At 37.9% G+C, this 23,430-nt stretch overlaps 3 protein-coding genes across 6 annotated transcripts; 1 reads left to right on the top strand and 2 right to left on the bottom strand.

The window, feature by feature from the left end:
* The first annotated feature begins 125 nt into the window (after nt 1-125).
* On the top strand, nt 126-7,311 carry LOC109094254 (mucin-6). The gene is made up of 3 exons (XM_019107949.2): nt 126-237; nt 502-532; nt 2,455-7,311. The coding sequence occupies exon 3, from the start codon at nt 2,463-2,465 to the stop codon at nt 6,822-6,824; it is 4,362 nt and encodes a 1,453-aa protein (XP_018963494.1). The 5' UTR covers nt 126-237; nt 502-532; nt 2,455-2,462; the 3' UTR covers nt 6,825-7,311.
* On the bottom strand, nt 1,305-19,023 carry LOC109094262 (lymphocyte-specific protein 1-like). Of its 3 annotated transcripts, none has more exons than XM_042728003.1 (14): nt 18,745-19,023; nt 16,425-16,562; nt 15,478-15,925; nt 15,227-15,336; nt 14,193-14,258; nt 13,903-14,119; nt 12,363-12,401; nt 11,551-11,594; nt 10,903-10,984; nt 10,343-10,477; nt 9,298-9,315; nt 8,523-8,615; nt 8,161-8,251; nt 1,305-2,211 (listed from the first exon to the last, which is right to left on the bottom strand). In XM_042728003.1, exons 1-13 carry the CDS (start codon nt 18,801-18,803, stop codon nt 8,168-8,170), a joined length of 1,533 nt encoding a protein of 510 aa, XP_042583937.1. In that variant the 5' UTR covers nt 18,804-19,023; the 3' UTR covers nt 1,305-2,211; nt 8,161-8,167. The 3 variants fall into 3 exon arrangements, with proteins under 3 accessions (XP_042583937.1, XP_042583935.1, XP_042583936.1); XM_042728001.1 differs by having other exon boundaries at nt 9,217-9,315; nt 18,745-19,022; XM_042728002.1 differs by lacking the exon at nt 12,363-12,401 and having other exon boundaries at nt 9,217-9,315; nt 18,745-19,022.
* Nucleotides 19,024-19,922: 899 nt separating this feature from the next.
* LOC109094274 (troponin I, fast skeletal muscle-like) lies at nt 19,923-23,149 on the bottom strand. Of its 2 annotated transcripts, none has more exons than XM_019107988.2 (7): nt 23,047-23,149; nt 21,574-21,660; nt 21,266-21,302; nt 21,037-21,165; nt 20,752-20,841; nt 20,494-20,670; nt 19,923-20,371 (listed from the first exon to the last, which is right to left on the bottom strand). In XM_019107988.2, the coding sequence occupies exons 2-7, from the start codon at nt 21,579-21,581 to the stop codon at nt 20,282-20,284; spliced, it is 531 nt and encodes a 176-aa protein (XP_018963533.1). In that variant the 5' UTR covers nt 21,582-21,660; nt 23,047-23,149; the 3' UTR covers nt 19,923-20,281. The 2 variants fall into 2 exon arrangements, with proteins under 2 accessions (XP_018963533.1, XP_018963532.1); XM_019107987.2 differs by having other exon boundaries at nt 21,574-21,714; nt 23,047-23,140.
* Nucleotides 23,150-23,430: the final 281 nt, after the last annotated feature.

Genomic DNA, 23,430 nt, shown 5'->3' with positions numbered 1-23,430 from the left:
AGACTTTTGATAACCTAACGCATGCACCAGGTTTCAGGTGAAGTGGAAACCCCCTGCTTGATTACAGCTCACTGGCTGTCAGAGCGCAGCTTGAATTCAGGCGGAGGAGTTTTATTTTTGGCATGGAAAAGGGGTAGGTCACCATGTCCTGTTGCTCTGTTCTACTAATCTTCCCCCAGCACACTCGGAGTTGGACCCTGTAGCTGCACACTTATTTACACAGCAATTCTTGCACAGGTAAAAAAAAACAAAAAGCACAATGCTTTCATGAACTGTGTGAGTGGGATCTGTTACTGGTGCATGGCTCTGTGAGAGATATCAGGCCTCGGCTTGCTGTGCTGACTAAAGTATCAAAGTGCCTGCTTCAAATCCATTGAAAGCTGCTTTTGTCATTTAACATCTTTGTTTGACATATATAATATTTAACAATTTGTGGCCTTTATGCTCTTTGTATTTGTAATTGATATCCATCTCATATCTGTCTGGTCATCTTTTTTGCAGATCAGCATCATCTATCTTCTCTAGATTTACTGTAAGTCTCACAAATGCTCTTAACACTATCATCATACCTGGAAGTATATAAAATATATATATTGCAGTTGAATGTATTATAATACCCAATTGCTAACAGTGTAACCTATTATCATGAAGTCTTTTCTTTGTTAAGTTGAGAAACAGGGAATTAGAACCTAAATCAGGCATGTCTCGGGTCTCTGCTTATCTCACACAAGTCTTAAGGAAAGCATGGACTCACACAGACCTTACAGCAGTTTTATTAATCAGCCAGGGAATTGGGTCACTGAGGTTATATAATGCAATATAGTGAATTATTAAATGGATTCTAATGAATATACAAAGTAGTGTAATCTGTGCTGTTGTGTGAGAACTGAGGCTGGGGTGTTTATCTTTCCAGTCTTATTGTGGTTGCAGGATGTGCAGTCTTTCAGTCAGCAAAAATAAAATGTAGAGCAGCTCATGATCACATTTCAGCGACACTACTGCCACACAGGAACTAGAATACATTCAGATACCAAAGTAACCCAGAGACAGAGTGAGTCACAGACTGTATTTACTTGCAAGAATTTTAATTTGGTGATATTCTGTAAAATTGTCCATTTAAATTTGGTAATTTCTGTCATATTATGCAAGTGTTGTGCATGCTTATCAACCTTAAATAACAGAGGTGGAAAACTTTACCTCTCTGCAAAATTACTTGTTGTCGTTGTAATATTTATAAATGCATGTGTATGTTCTTAAAAAATATGGAACTGAAGAGGAAAGAGTATGGACAAAGTGACAAAACATTAACAGAAAATGTATGTTTTATTAACTTTTTTTGTGAAAAATACACCTTCCACTGCACAGTCACTTGGTGATTGGTTTACATGTGTGGACTTGTAATGCTACTTAACAGAATGTTATTCACTTATATGGAGAAAATATTCTAGAAAAATCATGAGAGGGAAAAAATGACAAAAATGAGAGCAGGATGGTGAGAGTTAAAATGTTCTGAACTAAATTTAATTAAACAAAAAGATTACATAAACAGATAAGATTTAATTCAACATTTTGAAAAAAAAAAAAAAAAAAAATCAAACCAAACCAAACCAAAAAATAAACATACAGTACATGTATATTTCAGTAAATGAATATATAGCACTCTGTGCCACTGTGTTCAGAGACGACAGTTCAGATTATTGTCTGATACCCTCTTCCAGACTACATTCTGTATTTAATACTGACTGGTGTTGTTCCTCCATCTGTACTAAACACTTACTGAATTGAAAAACTCTGACATAATACACATGTAAGTGGAAAAATACATTTGTTTTGACAAAAATCAGGACAGTGGCTCTCCAGTAGCAGGATTGGACAACAATGATTTAAGGTTTGACACATAAATGAGATGTTATAAAAGTAACTAAAAACCTATAATTTTTTAAAACAACATCTTTGTTTCCAAATATTTAACTTGTCACAATAATTTCTGTCAACTGTACTTGATTATATGAGTTTTAAAGATTTTCTTAATCAGTTAAGTCATTCAAGGGGTCTGTGGCTTTGGCACCACTTTGATTTTACTTAAAATGTACGGCAACAATTAAAACAAGTTTTCAATATTAGTGGGTTTAAATTTTGTACAGTGCAATAACTGAAGGACAATGATCACATCAGCATCCCGTCTTCAGACATCTTTGTGGTAGCAGCCAGCTAAATAGAGAGAGAACAAATAATTTTAAAACATTTAACAGACATCATAAATCCCATAAAGTGAGACATAAAAATGTATAAAATCACAATGTTTTGACCCTAAGGTCTTCGTCAGGCAAAACGACCTTAGGGTCAAAAAATTGTGATTTTATAAATTTTTGAGAGCAGTAGTGGCAGTGTGCCGATTTTTGTTTATTAACTATTTTTAATACTAGACATCTATTTGTTGCTTGTTTAATGCAGGTGTTGAAATGCTGATGGCTTTGAGTTATGGTAGTCAGCCTAATCTGCTTCCACAGCAGTACCCCCCTCCTCTACTGCCAAAACCAGGGCGAGACAATGCCCGTCTGCAGAAACTCCTGAAGAAAAGCACCAAGAAGAAAATCGGCTCTTCCTCTCAGACACCCATCCCATTCAGGTCGAACTTGTCGCCAGTCAATGAGGCCAGCCCTGACCTGGAGCACAGTGATCACTCCACCCCTCCAAGGACTCCAGAAACCCCTCTCTTCAGCAGGACCCTCGACTCTCAATATCCCTCCTGCAGCCCATTCTATCATCACTCCACCTCCTCATACTTATACCCTTCCAACAGCTCACACTACAGCTCTACACCCACACTGTCTGCTCAGTCGTACTCTTACCCCGCCCCATCACTGGAGCACCAGATAGCACCTCTATACACATGCTCATCTATCCTTTTTGACGATGACTCAGAACAGGCCACAAACACTGACCCAGATACGTCCTTTGAGATAGCCTACAGTCCAACGCTTCAGTCCAGTTCCTCAAGAGCAGGGGCGATGCATGGCACATTCGGTGAACGACAGACCTATCAAACCTCAGTACAAATACAAGCTCCCCCTTTGGCTCCAGTTCGACCTCCCGCTCCAAATTTGACATTGGCCTGTGCGCCGGGTTACCAGACACAACCTTCCATCTCTCAGGTTCCAGTGAGCCAATCCAACAGGGAAGGATATAAAAACGTTGCACCTGCACCCATTACTCACACACCTCTCACACATAATCACGTCATGGAAACAGCTGGGTCACACTTCAAGACTTCCACAATGGAGAAAATAGCTGCTTTTCCACAAACAAGGATTTATACTCCAAAAACCTCCTTTTATGAGATATCAAAGCCACCTATTCAGGACTCCTGGACTTGGGGTTCAACGTTTCAAGAAGAAGTACCATTTAATGGAAAAAATCCAGTGATGGATGTTAAACAAAATTCAGGCATACTGTCTGAAGCTCAAACACCTTCTAGTCAGATAAATACATATGTAAGCCCAGTTACAGGGGCAAAAAGACCTGTTTTGGAGGCTTCTGCACATAATCAGCCCTTGTTTGCATTTAACTCTACATTATCCACCGCAATGGTCTCTACAGAAAACCAAAAGGGGCCCATACCTCAAAATCACTGTCTCCAACCTCCCTCATCGACTAGTGTAAAAGCCCAAAGTGCAGCTGGTGATCATGATGATGCCTTGAAAAAAATTGCTGTGGATAAAATAAGGAATTCCATTCCAAATGGTGTTGTGTTCACGACAGGACACAAACCATTAATTTCTAATGCCTATTCTGAGGAATGCTTGACACCAAAGATTTCTAAATGTGAAGTTTCCTTATCCAAGACCCTTGCTGAAGCTAGTAAGTCAGGCTCTAGAGCATGTGAGGTGCTTACATCTACAGTTCCACAGGAGTATCCAATGACTAAAACTGAAACTTCAGAAACCTGTATAATGACACCAGCCAAGGCTGTTCCAACAGATATAAGTCAGGAGACGTCCATGCCTGTACTCTCCCAAAGCTATCAAACACCAAGTACGCCTGTATACTGGTCACCAAGACCACCAGCACGGTTTTTGGGCAACCAGAGGCCATTACAAAATGATACTAACATCCCGAAACGAAAGTCAACATACTATGGTTTGACACCTGCTGAATATGTTGCTTATGGTGGAATCAAGGTGAATTCACAAGGTGATTCTTCTGTATCTAAAGCTGAAGTACCGGAAGAGTTTAAAAACATGACATGTGAGAATTACATGTCCAAATCTCCAGCTCAAGAAAAGTTCAGCATTATATCTGATTTCAATGCAGAGAAATCTTCAGAGGCTTTACAAACTTCAGTGGCTGAGCTGTCCTCACAAGTCTTGATGACAAACCAAACAGAGGTACAAGTAACTGACAAAACTAAAAAACAAACTATCAATAATTCCACTTCAGAAATACCAGTTCAAATTCTTAAGGAGCAAGAGACAATCTCTGGAGTAAAACCAATGCCTCTAACTTTAAATCCTGAACATACAATGTGCCATGGGCTTCAAACTACACCTTTAAGAATGGCCATAAACCCCACTGCTGTAGCAGAGCCTCCAAGACAACTAAATTCAGGGTCTACAGACATCACCATCCCTCCTTTTACAGCAGAGGGGAAAAAAATGCCAACTTACCCTTTTTCCCTGGTACAATCAAATATTCCAAACTCAGATATTACCGGATTGCTAAGAAAGAACTTCTTGTCGGTTCAAAATATCCCACAGCAAATGGTGCAGTCAGAGAATGCACACAGATCTATATATCCAACAGAAAGTTTTAATCCTGCAACTGTGAAAGCAGTGCAATTACAGGTTTCTGCAAATCAAGAACAGAAAACCATATCATGTTTATCCAAGTGTTCTTTAGAAACCTATCAGACTTACTCCGCTGTCTGTGACTCTTCTACTACTATCAGTACAGCTAATGAACTTCACAATATCATAAACACCAAAACTGAAGGTTTCAATAATCTCACAACAAACTCAACCAATGTCACAGACCCTAGAATGCCATCTGCAGACACCAGAAGTTACACTAAAGTCCCTCCTGATATTAAACCTACAGCCCTCTCAAAGCCAGAGGAAACTAAATCTACAGCTCACTCAAAGTTAGGTGCATCTATCTTTACAGCACCCTCAAAGACAGAAATATCCAGACCTGGAGCCTCATTCATGTCTAATGCAGACAGTCCTGAAGTTTTGCCCAAATCAAACATATTTTATCCTCCAGCTCCTGCTAAAACAGATATATCTAATCCTCCAAGTCACTCTAAACCAGAGGCACCTCAACTTGCAAATACGTTTAAATCGGATATATATAATCCTGTAGTTTACTCTAAATCAGAAGCAAATAAAACTGCAGTTTTAATAAACCCAAATTCAACACCTCCCACACTGAAACCCATTACTAAAATCAATCCACTCCCTGAAGAAACTAAAGGTCAGCAGATGCAGAAACATGACATTAATGTGCAGTCTATTCCAAGCCTTTCAAACAAAACAAACAGATCATCCAAAGTCCCCTCAGAAGCACAGATATTTTCACCTGCACCTAACACTGAAGCCCCAGTCACACACCTGGCAATGGATAAATTTTCTAAACCAGACAAAAGCAAAGAAGGATTAATACCCCTAAATGCTAATATAAAAGAGCCAAACCCACCTACAGATTTGGCATCAGATTTACAGGACTCCAATAAAACAAACACTGATTCCAAAGCTGCAACTAAATTAAGCAATTCAACAACACAACAAAGAAACTTAAAACAAATGATCAAACCATCAAATAAAGTACACCAAGACACGAAATCGAATATGGAAAGTGTGGAGACCAAATCCTTAAAATCTGATACTCAAAAGCCTTTACCGTCTTCAAATATGAAGTCTCTCCGAAAAGCTCCAAGTGCAGAAAATAGTCTTGCCGCCATGCTTCTCAAAGCTGCTAAATCTCTACCACTCTCTTCATCTAAAGAAAGCTCTGCAAAATCCAAGACAGAAAGTAATGCATCTAATTTGGATGTAAAGCCACAACATGCTCAGGATTTAAATGCTGATCTTGTCACAGATGTTAAAGTGTTGAAGTCTGATACCTCAAAACCTCAAAAGTGTTCAAAAGATTCATTAGTAACTAAAAGGCCAAATGAAGCTGTAGCCTCTGAAGATGGCAAGTTTAAAGAGACTCTCTCTGAGCCCACAACAGATGATCAGAAGAGACAAAATGATGAAGCTAAGGATGCTCAGAAACCCAAAGGCCTGAAGGCCAAGCTCAGTGGCTGGACAAGGCTGAAAAAGCACATGGTGGTTGAACCTGAAGTCCCCAGTTTTCCAGAGTCTGAGGTAGAGAAAAATGCTCAGAAAGCAGATATAAAAATAAGTGGTAAAGACAATGCTGGAGGGGACAAAAAAGAGTCATCAAGTGGACAGGATGTAGTGAAAAAGAAAGATGAGCCCAGGGCAACAAAAATGTGGGATGCTGTACTATTTCATATGTTTGCAACAAAGGAGAACATTATGAAGCAGATACATAGCAACAAATCTGAGGATGAGCGGAAAAAAATAGAGAATGAAGATCAGTTAGTCCCATCCTTCGTCCACCGCTTGCCCATCCTTCTCTACAGTCCGCGCTTCAATGCCCGGAAGCTGAAGGAGGCGGCTGCGAAACCTCTCAACAAAATAGCTACAGCCTTTGAAAGGGGGCTGCTGCATCGCAAACAGCAAGGTGAAGAGCCGAAAGACTTCAACAGAACAGCCAAAGGATTCGGTGCATCTACAGGAAAAACAGCAGATGTTTGATTGCATTTCAAATGTACAGTTGTTTTTAACTATAAATTTATGTAGCATTGTAGTACTGTAAATTTATTTCATGAAATCAACAACAGTGAGACAAACAAGCTATGCACTGTGCTCTGCTCTGAGCAGTGCAGTAAGGGGCTGGTCAGCAGAAATGGAAGCCTAGTGCATTCCTGCATTGAGAGGGCGACTGATGGGTGCAGCTGTTTGGGAAGTGGCGAGTGGGGAAGTGAGCAAGAGCTGAAAACGTAATGGTGAGAATGATCAAACAAGGAAAGTGGCTCAGAGTGTGGCTTGGCATCTGGGGAATGGATGCTGAGTTTAGGTTTGCTTCGAGTCACCTGAGCCGGGTGCTGTGAGCAAACGTGTTTAGAATAGAGAGCTTCAGAAAGTGACGTCTTGAGCGGTGTCAAGAGCCCCGCTCAGAATGAGCTATGACATGGTGTTGTTGTTCATGTAAAAAAAAAAAAAAAAGGTCTGAGGGAAAAGTGGTAAAGTATAACTAGAACATGAAGGAAAGACATGTAAAATAAAGAAAAAATCTAAATCTCAAGATGTTGATCATGGAATAAGACAAAATGTATCATGATCCCCTTGTCTTCTAAAAAACAAAAGTTTCAGATGTGTTATTTTTCACTTTTTTAAGCTTAAAACCAGTGTTGGATGTTTTCATACATCCATTTCTAGCGAAATGTTGCAAGTGATTTCATGCTTACAGATTAATTTCTTGTTCAGTGTCACAAACACTGAGCATGATTAGACTGATAGGTGTGACAGCAGGCATGTGAATATTATTTACAGAATACTACCCAGGACTGCTGGGGTGGTGGGGGGGGGACTCTTTATAAGCTGGTAATTATGGCAGCCCTTGTACTCCAGGGATCTCTGTTGCAAAACCCAACTGATTGCCGTGCTGTGCCCTTTACTCACTCCACATGCACATAGCTCAGAGTAGTTCACCTGTGGTGCAGTTCTGAGACCTAGTTCTTTGTAGTAGTGCAGAATTGGCCACAAAGATCCTAAATAAATGCAAGTAGGACCAGCAAAGAAGTGCATTTGTTATGCACAATAACAGTGAGAAACCACAATAAACAATTTAAACTGTTAATCATCACACACTGCCCTACCCTGTACACCCACAAGGTACTTTAATATAGCTATATGTATGTGTGTTTGTTTTTGTAGATAAGCAGCAGCTAATGTACAGCACATTATCATATTTTAGTTACTTTGGTATGAATGGGTATGAAGCATGAATTATGTCTGTGTAGTAATGAACATGCTGAGTTTATATTTTATTTTAAATAAAAGGATTTAATAAAGAAAGTACAATTCTTACTTGTTCTTCAGTTTGTGTCGTTATTTATGAAGACCTTCTCATATTTCCCGTGCCCACTCTCAACAAATTTGTACCTTTTTCCAGCCAGTCCCTGAAAAGGTCAATGTCAGATTACAGCCTTGTAAAACCTCAAAAAACCAAGTGAATAGGATTTAAGTACTACTTAATCTATAGTAGCAGCTTACAGGAGCAAGAGAATGAGCTTGTGCTTAGAATGAACAGCCAAATTCGAGTGATGATTATAAGAACTGATGCATGTTGTTCACTGGTTGTTTTGAACACAATTAAATCCTAACATAAGTTTAGGGAAATGTCTCTGTAAGGTTGATCATGGTTTAGTGCCATGAGGAGTCATGATGTACCTTTGCATTTGGTTTATCCTGTGATGAGGCGTCTCCCAGATTCTCCCACATGGACTTTATGCTACGCACCTCACCGGCCTTAACATCCTGACACTAACACACACAAAGAAAGATAATAAATGGCATAATACTAAAACACACAAATTAAAGATCATTAAAAATAATTTTTCATCCAAAAACAATTTTTATTTTTATCTTTGTTCAGGTCGTAACAACTAGATGGCGTCTTTAAACCACAAGCTTATTTCAGGGATCTCTCCCATTCATCACACGACTTGCCACAGCATGAACTTTAACCGTACTTTTATATTTTCTATTGATTATATCCAGAAAACACATATAAGCAAGTGTTAAACAAATAAAGTCAAAGCAGACATTTTGTAACTGCTAGTGTCTTCTAGAACTCTTTCACAATAGTTTGATCTCAAAAAGTGAAAGAGTGCAAAGAGTGAGAAACCACTTAAACTCATCCAGTCAGCTTTAAAGAATCTATAGAGAGAAAAAAAGAGATGGGTAATGATTACCTTCCTGAAAAGGATGAGAAGAACATCAGACACAAGAAAAGTGTAAAGAAGAGAACTAAAGATGAAGAAAAAGAAGATAGAGGATACAACAGATTCAGAAGGAAATTTACTATTGGCTGGATTCAGAAACTATGTGATTAACATTCAGAGACTGTATCATATAAACTTACAGCTGCTTTGGAGGAGGGGCTCTTGATGCTGACATCATTGTTTCCTTTCACCCATTGGTTAATTAGATTTGCCACACCCACCTTCATTCCCTCTGTATCCTGAATCAGAGAAATTAGCCATCCATTATTTATTCAATTACTCACTTACTCACTTTTTAGAGTCAGACCAGAATGATTAAGAATGTGCAGCAGAGTTATCTGTTTTTGCAAATTAACTCTTAATTTGTTTATCCACATGTCGTTCTAAATCGGTATGACTTTCTTTTGTGTAACACAATTATGAAAAGAAAAAAAAAAAGTAACTGGGGTCCAAAATAATACCAAAAGAGTACAATGAATCCCTCAACAAAACCCCCATAGGATGTTTCCATTGCCTTTCAGATTGCAGGAAAAAAAAAGCTTGATGACCAACAAAATTTTATGATTCTTACATGTTTTGTTTACCATTACAATCTTCACAAATTAGCACACTTTTATAAATTTTAAAGCCTATATATATTCACCAGAAGTAAAAAGATAAATGTAGGTTTTTAAAACAAACTACACCACAGTCGCGTGACTTTAATTTCACTAAGCTACCAAAACTTAAAAGATATTTTCCCTGAACATTTGAGTTATAATAGATTGCAAGAGTGTAATTATAAACACATTGAGGCTGAGAAGGCAGACTAGTGATTAGATGAGTTTTCAACTGACAACATCTGTCCCCAACAACCTCTGAAGTACAATTCAGTTGTTTGTTAGTAACTCTCTTTTTCAAGACAAGTAACAGCTTGTCATAGAAAAAAATGTGAAAATATCGTCAGGCTTTTATTTAAAAAAACATTTAAAAAAACACTGCCATCCAGATGATAGAAACTGCTAAGAAAATGCTGACTGGTTTCCAGGTTTTGGTCTACAAAAATTCATCCCCCTTGCAGCAGTCTATGATTTCCATTGTATGGCTAAAGAACAAAAAAAAAAAATCTACAGAATATATTATTTAATGTTCTAAAGAAAAAAAGAAAGTCATACAGGATCGGCATGACATGAGACTTGAGGAAATCTTTAGGGTGAGCTATCCCTTTAACATACATAATAAAAAATGTTTTGATAAACAGTGGATGATCATTGTGATTGCATGAACCTTGGAGGACGCAGCCTTTGCTGAATTCTGATTCCAGGCTTCTCCCTCCTCAAACAGCGTCTTCCGAGCAGATACGGGTTCTGGTGTTGTTGGGACGTCCATTACTTTTACTACACTGCCCTCTTTACAGGACTCCTGCACACACGCAACAAAACACACAGTACTATGAGCAGAAATATTACGTTATCTGGGACATGTAAAACACCTGCTTGACTCTGTGCAATAAAAGCACAGTAACACCTGGTTCCACAATACACACATTTTCCATGGGGCTCTTACATGTTTCCTGACAGTTAGGTGGGCAGGAAAACAAAAATGTTTGAGCGAGTCAGCATGACTAAGAGAGGAAGTGCCTGGACATGCACGGTGTCTGAAAGCACCACAGCAGTGAGATCAGAGTGATAAACATCAGAGCAGGTGAATGTAAGCACTGGGTGTGGTAATAACAAGAGTGTGTACAAATAAATTCATGGAAAAGCAGCAGCATGTAGCCGTGCAGGTGCATTTACAGGTTTAACTATGAAACCGACATTATACAAGTGCATGTGAAGGTAATTCACCTCAATGGCATGGTTGTACTGCTCCAGTCTGCCATCTAACTTCGAGATGATCGTGGGAGGCTGGGTCTTCTTTATGCTGTTCCTGTTTTCACAAACGGATGAAACATAAACCTAAAGCACCACTGTTCTTTCAAGACACAGACCATCTCAGAACAAGCATGGACACGAAGAGCACCATGACTCATAAAGTAGTTTAAGATAAACAAAGGCTCTGTGAAGCAAACTGTTTATACTGCATACAAGAATGAACAATGTGGAAAAGAGTACCCAGTGATAAATTGGATTCTGAGACTGATACATGCACAAAAGACGACTAAACAAATCTTTCATCATTTCAGATTTAGTGAATAGGAGAAGAATACATTGGTAGAAACATGTCATGTCATGTCTGCCTGCCTGTCTGAAAGGTGAACCATGTTTCAAACAGTTGTTTATTCATGAATGAATCATTCATGTGTGGTGTTTTGATCAAAGAGAAAAAACTGATGAACCCATGATGTCATACCACAGCACAGAAAAACAACAGTTCACACTTGCTTTTTCTCACATTCAATACTGTGAGGGGGATTTTTGGTTTTTTACAGTCGTGCAGTAAATCACTTGTGCTCTTTCATCTCAATGTATATGTGTGTTTCCGAAGTTACATACTTTTTTTTAATGGAACGGTTTAGAGATTCAGTCCTCTCAGTAATCTGTAGATCAAAGGTAAAAGAACATTTATTAATAAAGAGATTCAGAGTATTTGTGAATCTTTACAGTACTGTGCGTGAAAACACTTGAGGCGATATTTTGTGCAATGTTTCCAGGCAACAGAAAAAAAAAAGAGGAATGCAGTGCAACTTCATTGGGTAATGGCTGATGATTGCACAAAGTAAAGACATAGTCTGTCAAAAGTTTGAGTCAATACTGAAAGGCAATTCAGCCCACTGATGTTGTAAGCATATTTATTTCATAATTTCACTCGGGGGTTTGTATCTGGCTGTTCATATTTTTTGTTGATCCTGTAAATCCTTGTAGCCTGCTGCCCTTTATTTCGTCTACTAAAAGTGTCAAGATCTTTAAAGATTCATTTTTGCCCAACAGGAAAGGATGCATTCATTGCCCAAAAAAAGTCATCCTGCCACACATTTCCTGAGTATTTTTAAAATCTCATCAACATACACTATGTGTTTTTACACTATTATTTTTCTCAAACATACATATCTGGGGCATATTGATGCTGTCAAAAATATATCACTAATTGCTTGAGTTGTACAGTATATCAGGATTAGTTTTATCGGAACACGGCAAAAGTAAGATGCAAGGAAATTTGACTATAGACATAAACAGAACAAATGCAAAACAAAGCAATTATAGTCACAGCTTTATAAAGCAAAGGGAAGATGCAAAGTAGCAGACATACATAAACACTCTAACTACAATTTATGCTGTCATGCACATGCACAAAGTAAGCAACTCACCGAGCTTGTACCTTCTGATTGCCACTCCTCACCCTCAGCCTGAAACCAGCAAGCAACACACATACACACACAAAGCACCTCAGCAATGTAAAGCAGATGCTTCATGTTCTGTCATCTTTCTCCTTCAACCCACACCACCATTGCAAGGAAAAGATTAGAACCAAACATAGCACAAGGAAGACGTCTGAGTCACGCAAACAGCACATGGAAGATACCAGATCCAATTTCAGAGGGAAAATACATCTGGGCACAATGCACAAACACATGTTTTCTGCAGTATGTCATGTTTTATGTCAGACAGACTGGGGACCTACCATCATCATTGGCCTTTCTGTGCCACAAACATGAAACCAAATGATAAAGCAAAAAAAACAAAAAAAAAACACTACACTGTGAAATTAACTTTCAAATAAATTTCCTAAACATTCAACCCCAACCCAGGTGTAGCCCTGCCCCCAATCTAATACTATTTGTCAAACTGCAACAGACCATAATATTTAAAGAGTGGAAGTGGACTTTTTGAAATTTTATTAGGTGAAATAAAGCATTATTTATCCCGTTTATGAATAAGTTTTCTTCATCAAGCTATTTACTCACTACAATGTCGTTTTTTTTTTTTTTGTTTTTTCGTTTTATTATCATCGGAGACATTTGTTGATTTGGGGACAAATGCTGGAAACATTTGTCCCAACATGAACATACAAACAAGACTACCCAGACTCTGCAGAGGTGTTCAATCCTGCTCCTGGACCCCCTTCCTGCAGAGTTTAGCTCCAATCTGCCTGACTAGATGTTTTTAGCAATCCTGAACAAAGTCAGTCTGAACAAAGAAAGTTAGTTTACTCACAGCTCTATTTGCAACACCACAGAGCTGATATTACAGACATGCAAGACCAGCTCCTATCTACCTAAATGAGGAAATACTGAAATCTCAAAAACAGCTGGCCAAACTGGTATTTAAATAATGTATTTTAAATAAAAAAATTAAATCTGATATGACTTGTCCCATAAATATTGTGTTTTATGGGAACCACACCTGCAGTGATATCATGACTTTACTCATTGCTGATTGCCAGTTTATCTCATTCATAGTCATATGAGGAAACCGTCTTGGCATACACACATACTGTATGCTTTGTCCTGAAGACCTTGAATTGCTGGTTCAGGTGTGTTTAATAAGAGTTGGAGCTAAACCCTGCAGGACACCCTTTGTACACGTCATTCATTGCAGATATTGTTCTGCAGCTAAAAACTTTACATTTACATTTACATTTATGCATTTAGCAGACGCTTTTATCCAAAGTGACTTACAGTGCATGCAGGTTATACCTTACCTGCATGCACTGTAAGTCGCTTTGGATAAAATTGTGAGTCCGATAATGATGCCTAGTTAAAAGCAATTATAAATGATGAGATTAGATTAACTAAAGCATGTTAATGTTAATTTTAACTCTATTTAACAAGCATGTGTGGACATATTAGTAATGAATTTTTAATTATAATGTGATTTTGTGTCTAATGACGATGATGCCATACTTACCATGTAGGAGGGGCTCCTGGGGCTGAGAGGACTGAAGGGCTCCTCTGGATCTCCACTGGATATACTCAACCTCTTCAACTTTTCCATCACATTCCTCCTCTTCCTCTCTCGCTCCTCCTCTCTCATCCTCCTCTGCACCTCCTCATGAGTCTGATCTCCTGTCTCTCTGTGCTCCTGGTCTTCCTCAATGCTCTTCACAAACACCTCCTCAGACACACTGAAGACAACAAGACTAAGAAAGGGCAACAATTCATGAACAAAATATTTTTCCTCACACTAATTTGTTTTACCTTTCTTGACTGCTGAGAGCTGCTGAATCGACTGTAGAGTCCATGTTGCTCTGTATCTTCAGTTCTCTGAGAAAGATTAAACAGGCTAAACTCAGGAAGGACATTTGTTCTGAGGAAATTGCGAAACTCACCTGATTTCTCATGTTATTTCTCAACACAGAGCCAATATCGACATAACTCTATTGCTGTCCAGTCATTGACACATTCTTCTCAAACTGTTCTCCTGCAGTGTGCTAAGCATATTACATTGTAGGGGTAACTCTTACAATGCTGGAAGTCACACACACAGTATGTCAGATGTTGATTCATAATCTTTGTCTGATTCATTGTTTGATTCCTCATATTGATTTAATCCAACTCCCAGATTTGTGAGACTTTTGAGCGATTTGTTCAAAGAATCAAATCAGTAGAGTCATTTGTTGGTAATCGGAGTACCTCTCATGCTGAATATTTGTGTTTGCGTGCAGTTCAAGAGGTGTGTTTTCGTGCCTTTATTTCACTGTACACACTGTATTTCACTGTCTTTTAATATCATCACAGTTAATTAAAAATGTACATCCACATCTCGGGCAAAATATGATTTCTTTGTCATGGAGCTTGAGAAACACTGGCATAATCGCCATACAAATAAAGCATTTCTACTGAATCCCTAGTAGAGTTTTAAAAAGGAGGTGGAGTTGGGTGGATGTTGGGCAATTTGCTTAATATTGTGAATGACAGGAATTAGATGAACAAGCTCATCGTGAGCTGTCATTTAGAAATTTAAAATGATTTGAAACATGTAAACTAATTCTCAATTCTTAATCCCTCAACAAACAATAGTTCTCTCATTCAGATGTCTATTTCCATCCTTACATACATCAGTAAATAATTATAATTATATAAACACAAGGTTTAAGTGCATAGTTTTGCTTAATTGCTACTGTAGCTATAACTCTATATACAATATTTTAACTTTTCTTATTGTAACTGTATATATTTTACCGAATACACAGGTTGAGCGTGTAGAAATGTTTGCATGTCTATGCCTGTACCTGTCATTTGTTCTCCTCCCCTCTTGTCCGTTAGTGCTGGGTTGTCTCCCATTCTGTTGGAGGAGGACTGTGGAGGTGTAGGAAATCTTCATCTCTGCCTTCTTTTCTCTCTGTAAGTACAACAAATTCATAAGCATATATTAGGCACTTGAAAGACTGGTTTTGATGGATGACTGGGTTAAGGGTTTAAGGGTAAGAAGTACAGTATTATTTAAGTTCTATCTTGTTAAATGCCTTCTTAAATATCATACCTTCTCATCCATGTCACAGCTCTGATTTTGTTTTTTCCAGAAAGATGACTCATGACCTTTCACCCTTCTTGGATTGTCCTCCTCTGCACACCACCGTCCAGTCTCTCCCTCCTCCTTCTCTGCTGCCTTAATGTTATCCATTCTTTCCTGCTCTCTGGCACCCCTGTCTTCATCATCACCATCCTCATCCAGGTTTTGCTGGTTTGAAAGCGGGGGTCGGGTGTGTATAAACGGGGTGCTGTCATACACATTTATATCATGCAATGTACTTTGTTGAGCAGAGCTGGAACAGAGCTGGGGTTTTGAGTGACGGGAGCCGTTGAGATGTGTTTCTACATCTTTATGTTCCATTTGTCCCTGTTTGCGCCTGCTCAGATGTGTCCAATCACTGAAGCCTTCGTCCTCTTCCAAAGAGAATGGACAGCTTGGAACCAGATCATTATGACCCCTAAACAAACAGTGAAACACTTTCAGAATTTCCTCTCAATGGGATGTCAATATAGGAATAGCAAATCTACTTACAACAGTTGAGTATGTTAGAATAGAATAGAATAGAATAGAATAGAATAGAATAGAATAGAATAGAGTAGGTGACTGAATCAAAAAGAATAGGTGTGGTCTTGACACATATACACATACAAACAGATTAAGCTCAGAAAGAAGAAGACAGAGAAAGTTGGCTTGAGCCAGAATCTGGAGGTTGAGATACCAAGGAAACAAAACAAACACACACACACACACACAAACACGTTTGTTTCTTTTTACATTTTTTTTCCCCTTGTGGGGACTGCAGGCTGGTCCCCACAATGTCAAAAATTTCATGTTTTACTATCCTTTTGGGGACATTTTGTCCACACAATGTAGCATAAACAAGAACACACACACAATTTATTTTCTTCTGTGTATTTGATAAAGACTGTAGTATATTTTAGGTTTTTGAAACTAACTGGTTGTCCAGAGTCTGTGCAGTGCGAGGGCTGTCCTGTGGGGTCATAGGAGGCTCAGTAGAGGAACTGGATCTTGCACGCCGTCGTCGTTCTCTCTCAATTTCTTCTGCATCCTCCAGACTGCGCTGAACAGTGATCCTGCGTAATAACAATTCATATAACACAAATTAGTATTAATCTTCATAATTTCTATGTTCAGGAACAGAATTTTGATCGCTAAATCATGAATGCTGCATTTGTGCCGACTTGTACAGTATACTGTAGTGTATAGTCTTACACTGTGATGAAAATCTTCAGGCAGTAATTTACAACTGATCAAACAATAATACATCACCACGGTTATGATAGCGATAGGGGTCATCTGACAGAAGTTAGGGTCAGAGATGGACAGGAAGTTAGTAAAACCTGGACAGGAAATGCAGGGTTCACAGTGACAGGATATGGCTCACTGCCTTCCTTTACGAGGGCTTACATTACAAGAACAAAACAAAACAAATGGCACAACTAATTCTGCAGAGAAATTTTTTTACTGATTATTTACAATACTTGTGCAGAGGTGGATGAAAAGTGTAATATTGGTGTAAGTTTATAGATTATATTACACATGAAAAAAAAAAAAAAAAAAACAAAAAAAAAAAAAAAAAAACAAAAAAAAAAAAATGTTTGCTAAAGTGTAATATTGGTGTAAGTTTATAGATTATATTACACATGACTCTGGGAACGATGCACTGTTTGCTAATATTTTCTATAACCTGTCTTAAATGAGCAACAGAGGCATGCACTGTAACTGTGTATACTGACACCATTTATCATGTGTAATCTAAGCACTTTATAACTGGTTGGCAGACCAAGCCAGAAAAGAAAAGAAAAGAAAAGAAAAGAAAAGAAAAGAAAAGAAAAGAAAAGAAAAAAAAAGAAAAAAAGAAAAGAAAAAAAAAAAAAAAAGAAAAAAGAAAAAAAAAAAAGAAAAGAAAAGAAAAGAAAAGAAAAGAAAAGAAAAGAAAAGAAACAATAACATAGTTTAAAACTACCATTCAAAAATTTGGGCCAGTACAATTTGTTCTTTACTATTATTCAGCAAGGATGCATGAAATTTTATGCACTATACTTTTTATTGTTTTATTGTGTTTTTGATCAAATAAATGCTGCTTTGTTAATCAAAAGAGACTCTTTCAAAAACACACAAAAAAAATCTTACTGACCCAATCTGTGATTCCAATTTAGACCCATGACTGTAAAACAAATCAAACTATATTCTGAATGTTCTTCTCCAATTAAACAGTAAATCTTAATTCCGTGACCACATTATGTTACACATGGACACATGGAAGAAAAAAACATATACTTGAGAGTAGTCAAATTCTTTTACCACTCACGCTCCGCTTAAACATTTGAATCTGTTACAAAACATTTTGAGTAAATGAATGTAGCAAGCACTAAAGCAGAGTAGCCTAAATCTATAATATCGATAATAACTGCACCCTTTCCTTTGTTGAACAAACTTAGTGAGAATGGCTGGGTGGTGGAACGGCTCAAATTTTCCGGCACAGTTTAGAGGAGCTCTGGGTCCTTAGGGCAGAGTGGGAGGGGGGCGCTGCTCTGTATCACAGATCCAGCAGATTTAGAGCAGGGGGTGATCTGATGATGTCACCACCCTCAGGAAAATTCCAGTAATAAAAGAAGCTATTGAAGTCTGTCACTGCCATTTCATATGATGTCATGAATCGACACACCATGTGCCGTGTGAACAACAGCCATCTGGGACAGCTTTGGGACAGATTTTACTTTAACTACAGACACATCCAAAGAACAGACACGTTATCATTTCATGATATCACTCATAACTATATAACAACACAATTATAAACCCTCAAAACCTATGAGACGGACTGAAGATTTGGGTTTCACTATATCTGCATCCATGCATTCTTAAGACCATAGAACCACAAAACAATCCACAAGAACTTTAACCCTTCCCCCTAAACACCCTGAAGAACTGATAAACAGCAGAAAGAAGTCATTCTCTGTTTTCCCCTCTTGACCCCTCTGTTCTGCCTGATAAATCCATTCTGTCCTAATGGTTGTCCGGTGCTACTCAGCATTCTTAGATAACAGTTAATCACTATCAGCACATTAAGAGTTTAAAAGTCATGATTTAGGATGTAAAAGTCAAGATTTATAAAACAGGATTTAATGAACTGCAGCACAATCTATTTAAAGGCAAAGAGACCAGTGTGAGTCTGTAGACCAAAGACTCTGACCAAATGGCCACAGACAAACACATTCACACACACATGCAAACAAATCAACAACATCTCACCTCTGGAGTTTCTCCAATCCCTTCTTGCTGGAATGTCGTCGTAGGATTGAGCTGGACATGTTTTTGGGTTTCACTGAATCCCCTCACTGAAAACCCAGCAGCCTTGCTGTGACTGAAAATGGTATCTGACTGTGTGTTTCTCTCCTTTCCTGTGAGTCCTGAATGTGCTCCCCTTCTTTCACTGAGCAGGATTTAGTCAATCTCTCTCTCTCTCTTTCTGTTCCACTCACTCCCTTCCTCTGTCTCTCTCCATGTGTTTTTCATTCAGAGCTTTGAAACTCTGGCTCCTGTCTTTTCCAGTTCTCTCTTCCAATCAGCAGAAAGCTAACCAGTCATGTGATGATCCCCTGGAAAAGTAAGATGATACCACACACACACACACACACACACACACACACACACACACACACACACACACACACACACACACACACACACATACACACCCACACCTCAAAACAATAGCATTGCAGGAAGACTAATAGTCTTTGTGTTGTCAGCCACTCAGTTCAGAACCATTATATCCAAATGCATTGTTTACCTGCCTAAAGAATAAACAGGTAGACTAAGGTAAGTACATAAGTAGAGATACGTGCCTAAGTATCCATTATAATCATTATAATTCAACTAAATGAATCATGTGTGGGTGGAGAAGAAGAAGAATGAAGATAATTATATTAGCCACTAATTATATTAGTTAAAATAATGTATAAAGCTACATATATAAAAGGCTGTGCATGTGAAGATGTATAATTATGCCAGCTAAGATGTATACATCACACTTCAGCAATATCACAGGTGAACACCTACAGTTTATGTAGTGTTGATAGTTTAACGGTTACTTTAAATACTAAGGATTCAGTATGTATAACTCTTCAGACTTGTACTGTATACAATACACCTTTTTCTTTTAAGAATATAAAGAATGAAAGACAGGAAAAAAGAAAATATAACAAAACGCAAGCATTTGGAACACTTCATTTTTTTTATTTATTTTTTTCAGTGGGAGATTTCATTTAAATCTCGCTTTGTTTATTAAATGAACAATCACTGTGTGTGACTATACTTGCTACATTTAAAGGGCAAGTCTCTATTAGTGTGATAGTCTGTCTGTTTTTCTCTTGTGACCACTAGGGGTCATGGGTTGCTGTTGTCCTTTAATCTCACTGAGCGATACATTTGGTGAAATAATGAAAAAGCAAAATTGTATGATTTGTAGTTTAATTTTTTTTTTCCAGCAAACTCTCTCAGTACAGTTTTGAGTATTTAAATGGGTTTTATTGATGAATATCTATTTATTTGGTCTAATTACAAAGGCCCAAAGTCAGATTATTGTTTTACAAATTAAAGCCTCAGCTGCAAAACCAACCATCACATACATCAAAACCTCCTTTATACAATACATAACCAACTGTGACATCACTTCATACAATAGATAGCATTACCATCTCTCAAAACCCTGAAGACCACAAAAATTAAGACAGCCTGACCGAATAAATCATGTAAATGTATTTAAATGTATTTGAGAAAAACATATTTAGGCCTCAGACTCAAACATCTTCTTCCTGCCATCCATACCAGCCTTATCCTCGATGTTCTTACGCCAGTCTCCAACTGCCTCCTTCTCCTGTAGCACCAGAAAAAAAAAGTACAGTGTTTCAAAACTAGCCTTCAAGTAATTTGTCTGCTGTTGCTGTTTGTAAAAGTCTTCTGAGTTCTTATCTGTCCACATTTTATGTGCATGCTCACCTCCTCCTTGACCTCTTTCTTGACCTGTTTGAGGTTGGCTCTTAGATCCAGAGACACCTTGTGTTTGGAGCCCAGCAGGGCCTGCAGCATGGCATCAGCAGACATACGCACTTTCTTCAGAACAGGTTTCTTGAATTTACCTTTCAGGTCCTGGACCTTTATCTTCAGATCTTCAATCTTAGGAGATCAAGAATAAAGTTTAGGCTTAAGAAGTTACGTCAGTTAAATACATTATCTAGTAAAACAGAACAAAAGTACCTCTTTGTTTGACTTGGTCACTTTGCTCTCCATATCATATCTTTGTTCATCAACAGCGTCAATCTGCTGGTGCAACTTCCTACACAGCTCCTTTACACAAAGATACATGAATAGCCTATTCAAGTCATTGATCCCCAAAAAGGCAGAACGTTTTGTGAGAGGATTGGGTTTAGTGGTTGCGTTAGGGTAATGGGGGAAGAAAATACAGTTTGTACAGTAGTAGCTCATCTATAGAACAACATCCCCATAAAACATGGAAATAAGTGTGTGTGTGTGTGTGTGTACCTGTATTTCCTGCATACTTCCAGGCAGTGAGAGTACAGGGCAGTTCTCATCCATGTATCTCTGTTTTTCCTGCTCAGCCTCCGCTGCCTCTTCCTCTAAAAGGCCATGAGCAATCTGAAGCAACAAGCTCTGGAGCACAAAGACAAGGAAGCAACATAGACAGCATTTAACAAGAGAGTCACTGACAGTTCATATAGCTCAGATCACATGACGAAAGACATGACCTCACCTTCAGATGTTGCCTGCGGCTGGACGACATCTTTTTCCTATCAGAAAGCAAATGTTTACCATTTCAGAGAGTGCAGAACAGTGCATCATTTAGTGGTTGGGGTGATTATGGTTGGGAGAAACAGATGGAACATCCATGCTAAAATACTTTTGATAATAGTAATAATAGCATTAATGGTAGTATGTATCATAATAAATACGAAATGATCATGATGCTTAATGTGTTTGCTGAGTGCAGTAATTAAGGACTTAGTGACTTGACCTTTTTCACACCACACAAACATTATGATGTTGTAACTCAATACTCACTCAGACATCTTGCCGGGCTCTTTGTGGCGACCTCTGTGAAGGTGAAGACGCCTGTGTGTGGTAGGTGGGGGTGTTACTGCCTTCAATCTAATGGAAACAATTTGCATTCAGTCATCAGTCCGGCAGCAGGTCTAAATTTGGCTGGGATAATGTGAAAGAGAGATGGCTGTGTGTGAGTGTCGAGACCCACAGAAGTGTTAGGTGTTTAAGGGTTTGAATTTGAGAAGCAGTTGTCTTGTGCTCTTTTTTTAGTGTTCCTTTGTAGGAAGCAGAAGGTCTGCACCAATACAGAAGGCGAGACAGCTGACAGACAACTTGCTGCCTCTTGAAGAATCTCCTCGACTTCAACACTCAACAGCTGAAACCCTCCACAACTGTAAAAATACTTTCTGCTCTATTAGTTCAAAATTTTCTTGCCAAAAAAGATTTTGGATTGGACGTGGACTGAGTTGGGGCATTCTGTTTTTCTAAAATCTGCGTATATCATAAGGTGTATGAAGGAAATACGTACATTGTGAAAAAGAATTGCCTAGGATTTATGGTAAAACCTGTTAACTGGTTAACGGTAAGTTCCCATACTCTACATAGTGAAAAACTAAAACAGATCTATTGTATAGTTTAAAAAAAAACAACTGTTAAATGGACAGTTTTTGGAAGTCATTTAGGCATTCACAGAATTTCCTGCATGATGCTTCACATTTGATATTTTGTTAAAACTATGGTTTGTTACACCTTATGTTGATAAATTACTTTTTATTGCATTATTTTAATGTCATGTGTTTTACCATGATGGTATTTTGTTTTTGTGTGTATGACACTGTACACATTGTCTTTGTTAAAAAAAAAAAAAAAAATCAAAACATTTTTAGTAGCTGCTTGGTTATGGTGATTTAAAATAAACTGGCTGTTGGGTTTACTAGTTTCATTTAATTTAATAGTTTTTAATTTACAACCATTTTAAACTGTAAAATGTACAGGTCTGTAAAATTGTTTACATCTTATAGTATTTTAATTGAATTATTCCAGCACCCCCAACTGCTGTTTTTTTTAAACAACAGGTGCTGATGAAGTAAGTCAGGAAATATTTAACTGTGAGCATGGGCTTAATGAGATTCATAATATTTGAATTGAATATAGCTAACTCAAATAGACCCCAAAACAAATACTACAAATATGTCAAATTAGGGGTCTAATAAAAGCTTTTTGAGCATTTGACATTACAGTTTAAAGTTTAAATTGATCATAATTTATCCATAAAGAGACATCAGACCATATCCATTGTCTCTTCAATATTAAAAACAGTATTATATTAGGCAACAGCCCAGTTTTGTCTCTAATATCTTCCCCAAATATACAGTACATTATAAAGCATATTATTATCTTATTGCTCTGATTTCTTGGCTGCTCAGCATGATTGAGATCTTCTGAAGATCTGTTCTAATGTTAGAGATGGACAGAATAATAGAGACTCACCTTTCAGCACACAGCAGGACGTTCAGAGGGGATTAGAGGGAAGGAGTATCAGCTTATAATGTTAGCTGGGTTTATATAGGTTTCCCATACGGCTTCTCCACTCTCTTTAAGGAAGCAGATCTTTTTTTAAGCCAATGAGATTGTCAAATCCCAACACCCCCTCTCCTTCCCTCCCCCACAATCAAGACACACACATTTGTTTTCTATCATTCTATCATGGCGACTTCCTATTAACCTGTATTACTCTTATATTGAGCTAATGATGCTTTCCATTCCCTTAACATAACTTACCTATCACCAAAATATATGCATTTTAATTAAAAAAGGACTTTGTATATGTTAACTGGTCCCACAGTGTAGGTAATTTAATTTTTATCTGTCCTT

This window comes from Cyprinus carpio, chromosome B7, assembly GCF_018340385.1.
Source record: "Cyprinus carpio isolate SPL01 chromosome B7, ASM1834038v1, whole genome shotgun sequence".
Classification (NCBI taxonomy): Eukaryota; Metazoa; Chordata; class Actinopteri; order Cypriniformes; family Cyprinidae; genus Cyprinus; species Cyprinus carpio.
This window is presented reverse-complemented; position numbering and strand designations above follow the sequence as displayed.

Excerpts from the sequence above, each read along its gene's own strand:
- LOC109094274 (XM_019107987.2), bottom strand. The coding sequence starts at position 21,680 with ATGCAAATTGTTTCCATTAGATTGAAGGCAGTAACACCCCCACCTACC. Across the intron at positions 21,303-21,573 it reads GAGCCCGGCAAGATGTCTGA|GAAAAAGATGTCGTCCAGCC; the intron begins GTGAGTATTGAG and ends GCTTTCTGATAG. Across the intron at positions 20,842-21,036 it reads GAAGTATGCAGGAAATACAG|GAGCTGTGTAGGAAGTTGCA; the intron begins GTACACACACAC and ends CTTTGTGTAAAG.
- LOC109094262 (XM_042728001.1), bottom strand. The coding sequence starts at position 18,803 with ATGTCCAGCTCAATCCTACGACGACATTCCAGCAAGAAGGGATTGGAG. Across the intron at positions 12,402-13,902 it reads CCAGGAGCCCCTCCTACATG|GCTGAGGGTGAGGAGTGGCA; the intron begins GTAAGTATGGCA and ends TGCTGGTTTCAG. Across the intron at positions 9,316-10,342 it reads CAAAGGCTGCGTCCTCCAAG|GATACAGAGGGAATGAAGGT; the intron begins GTTCATGCAATC and ends TCTCTGATTCAG.
- LOC109094254 (XM_019107949.2), top strand. The coding sequence starts at position 2,463 with ATGCTGATGGCTTTGAGTTATGGTAGTCAGCCTAATCTGCTTCCACAG.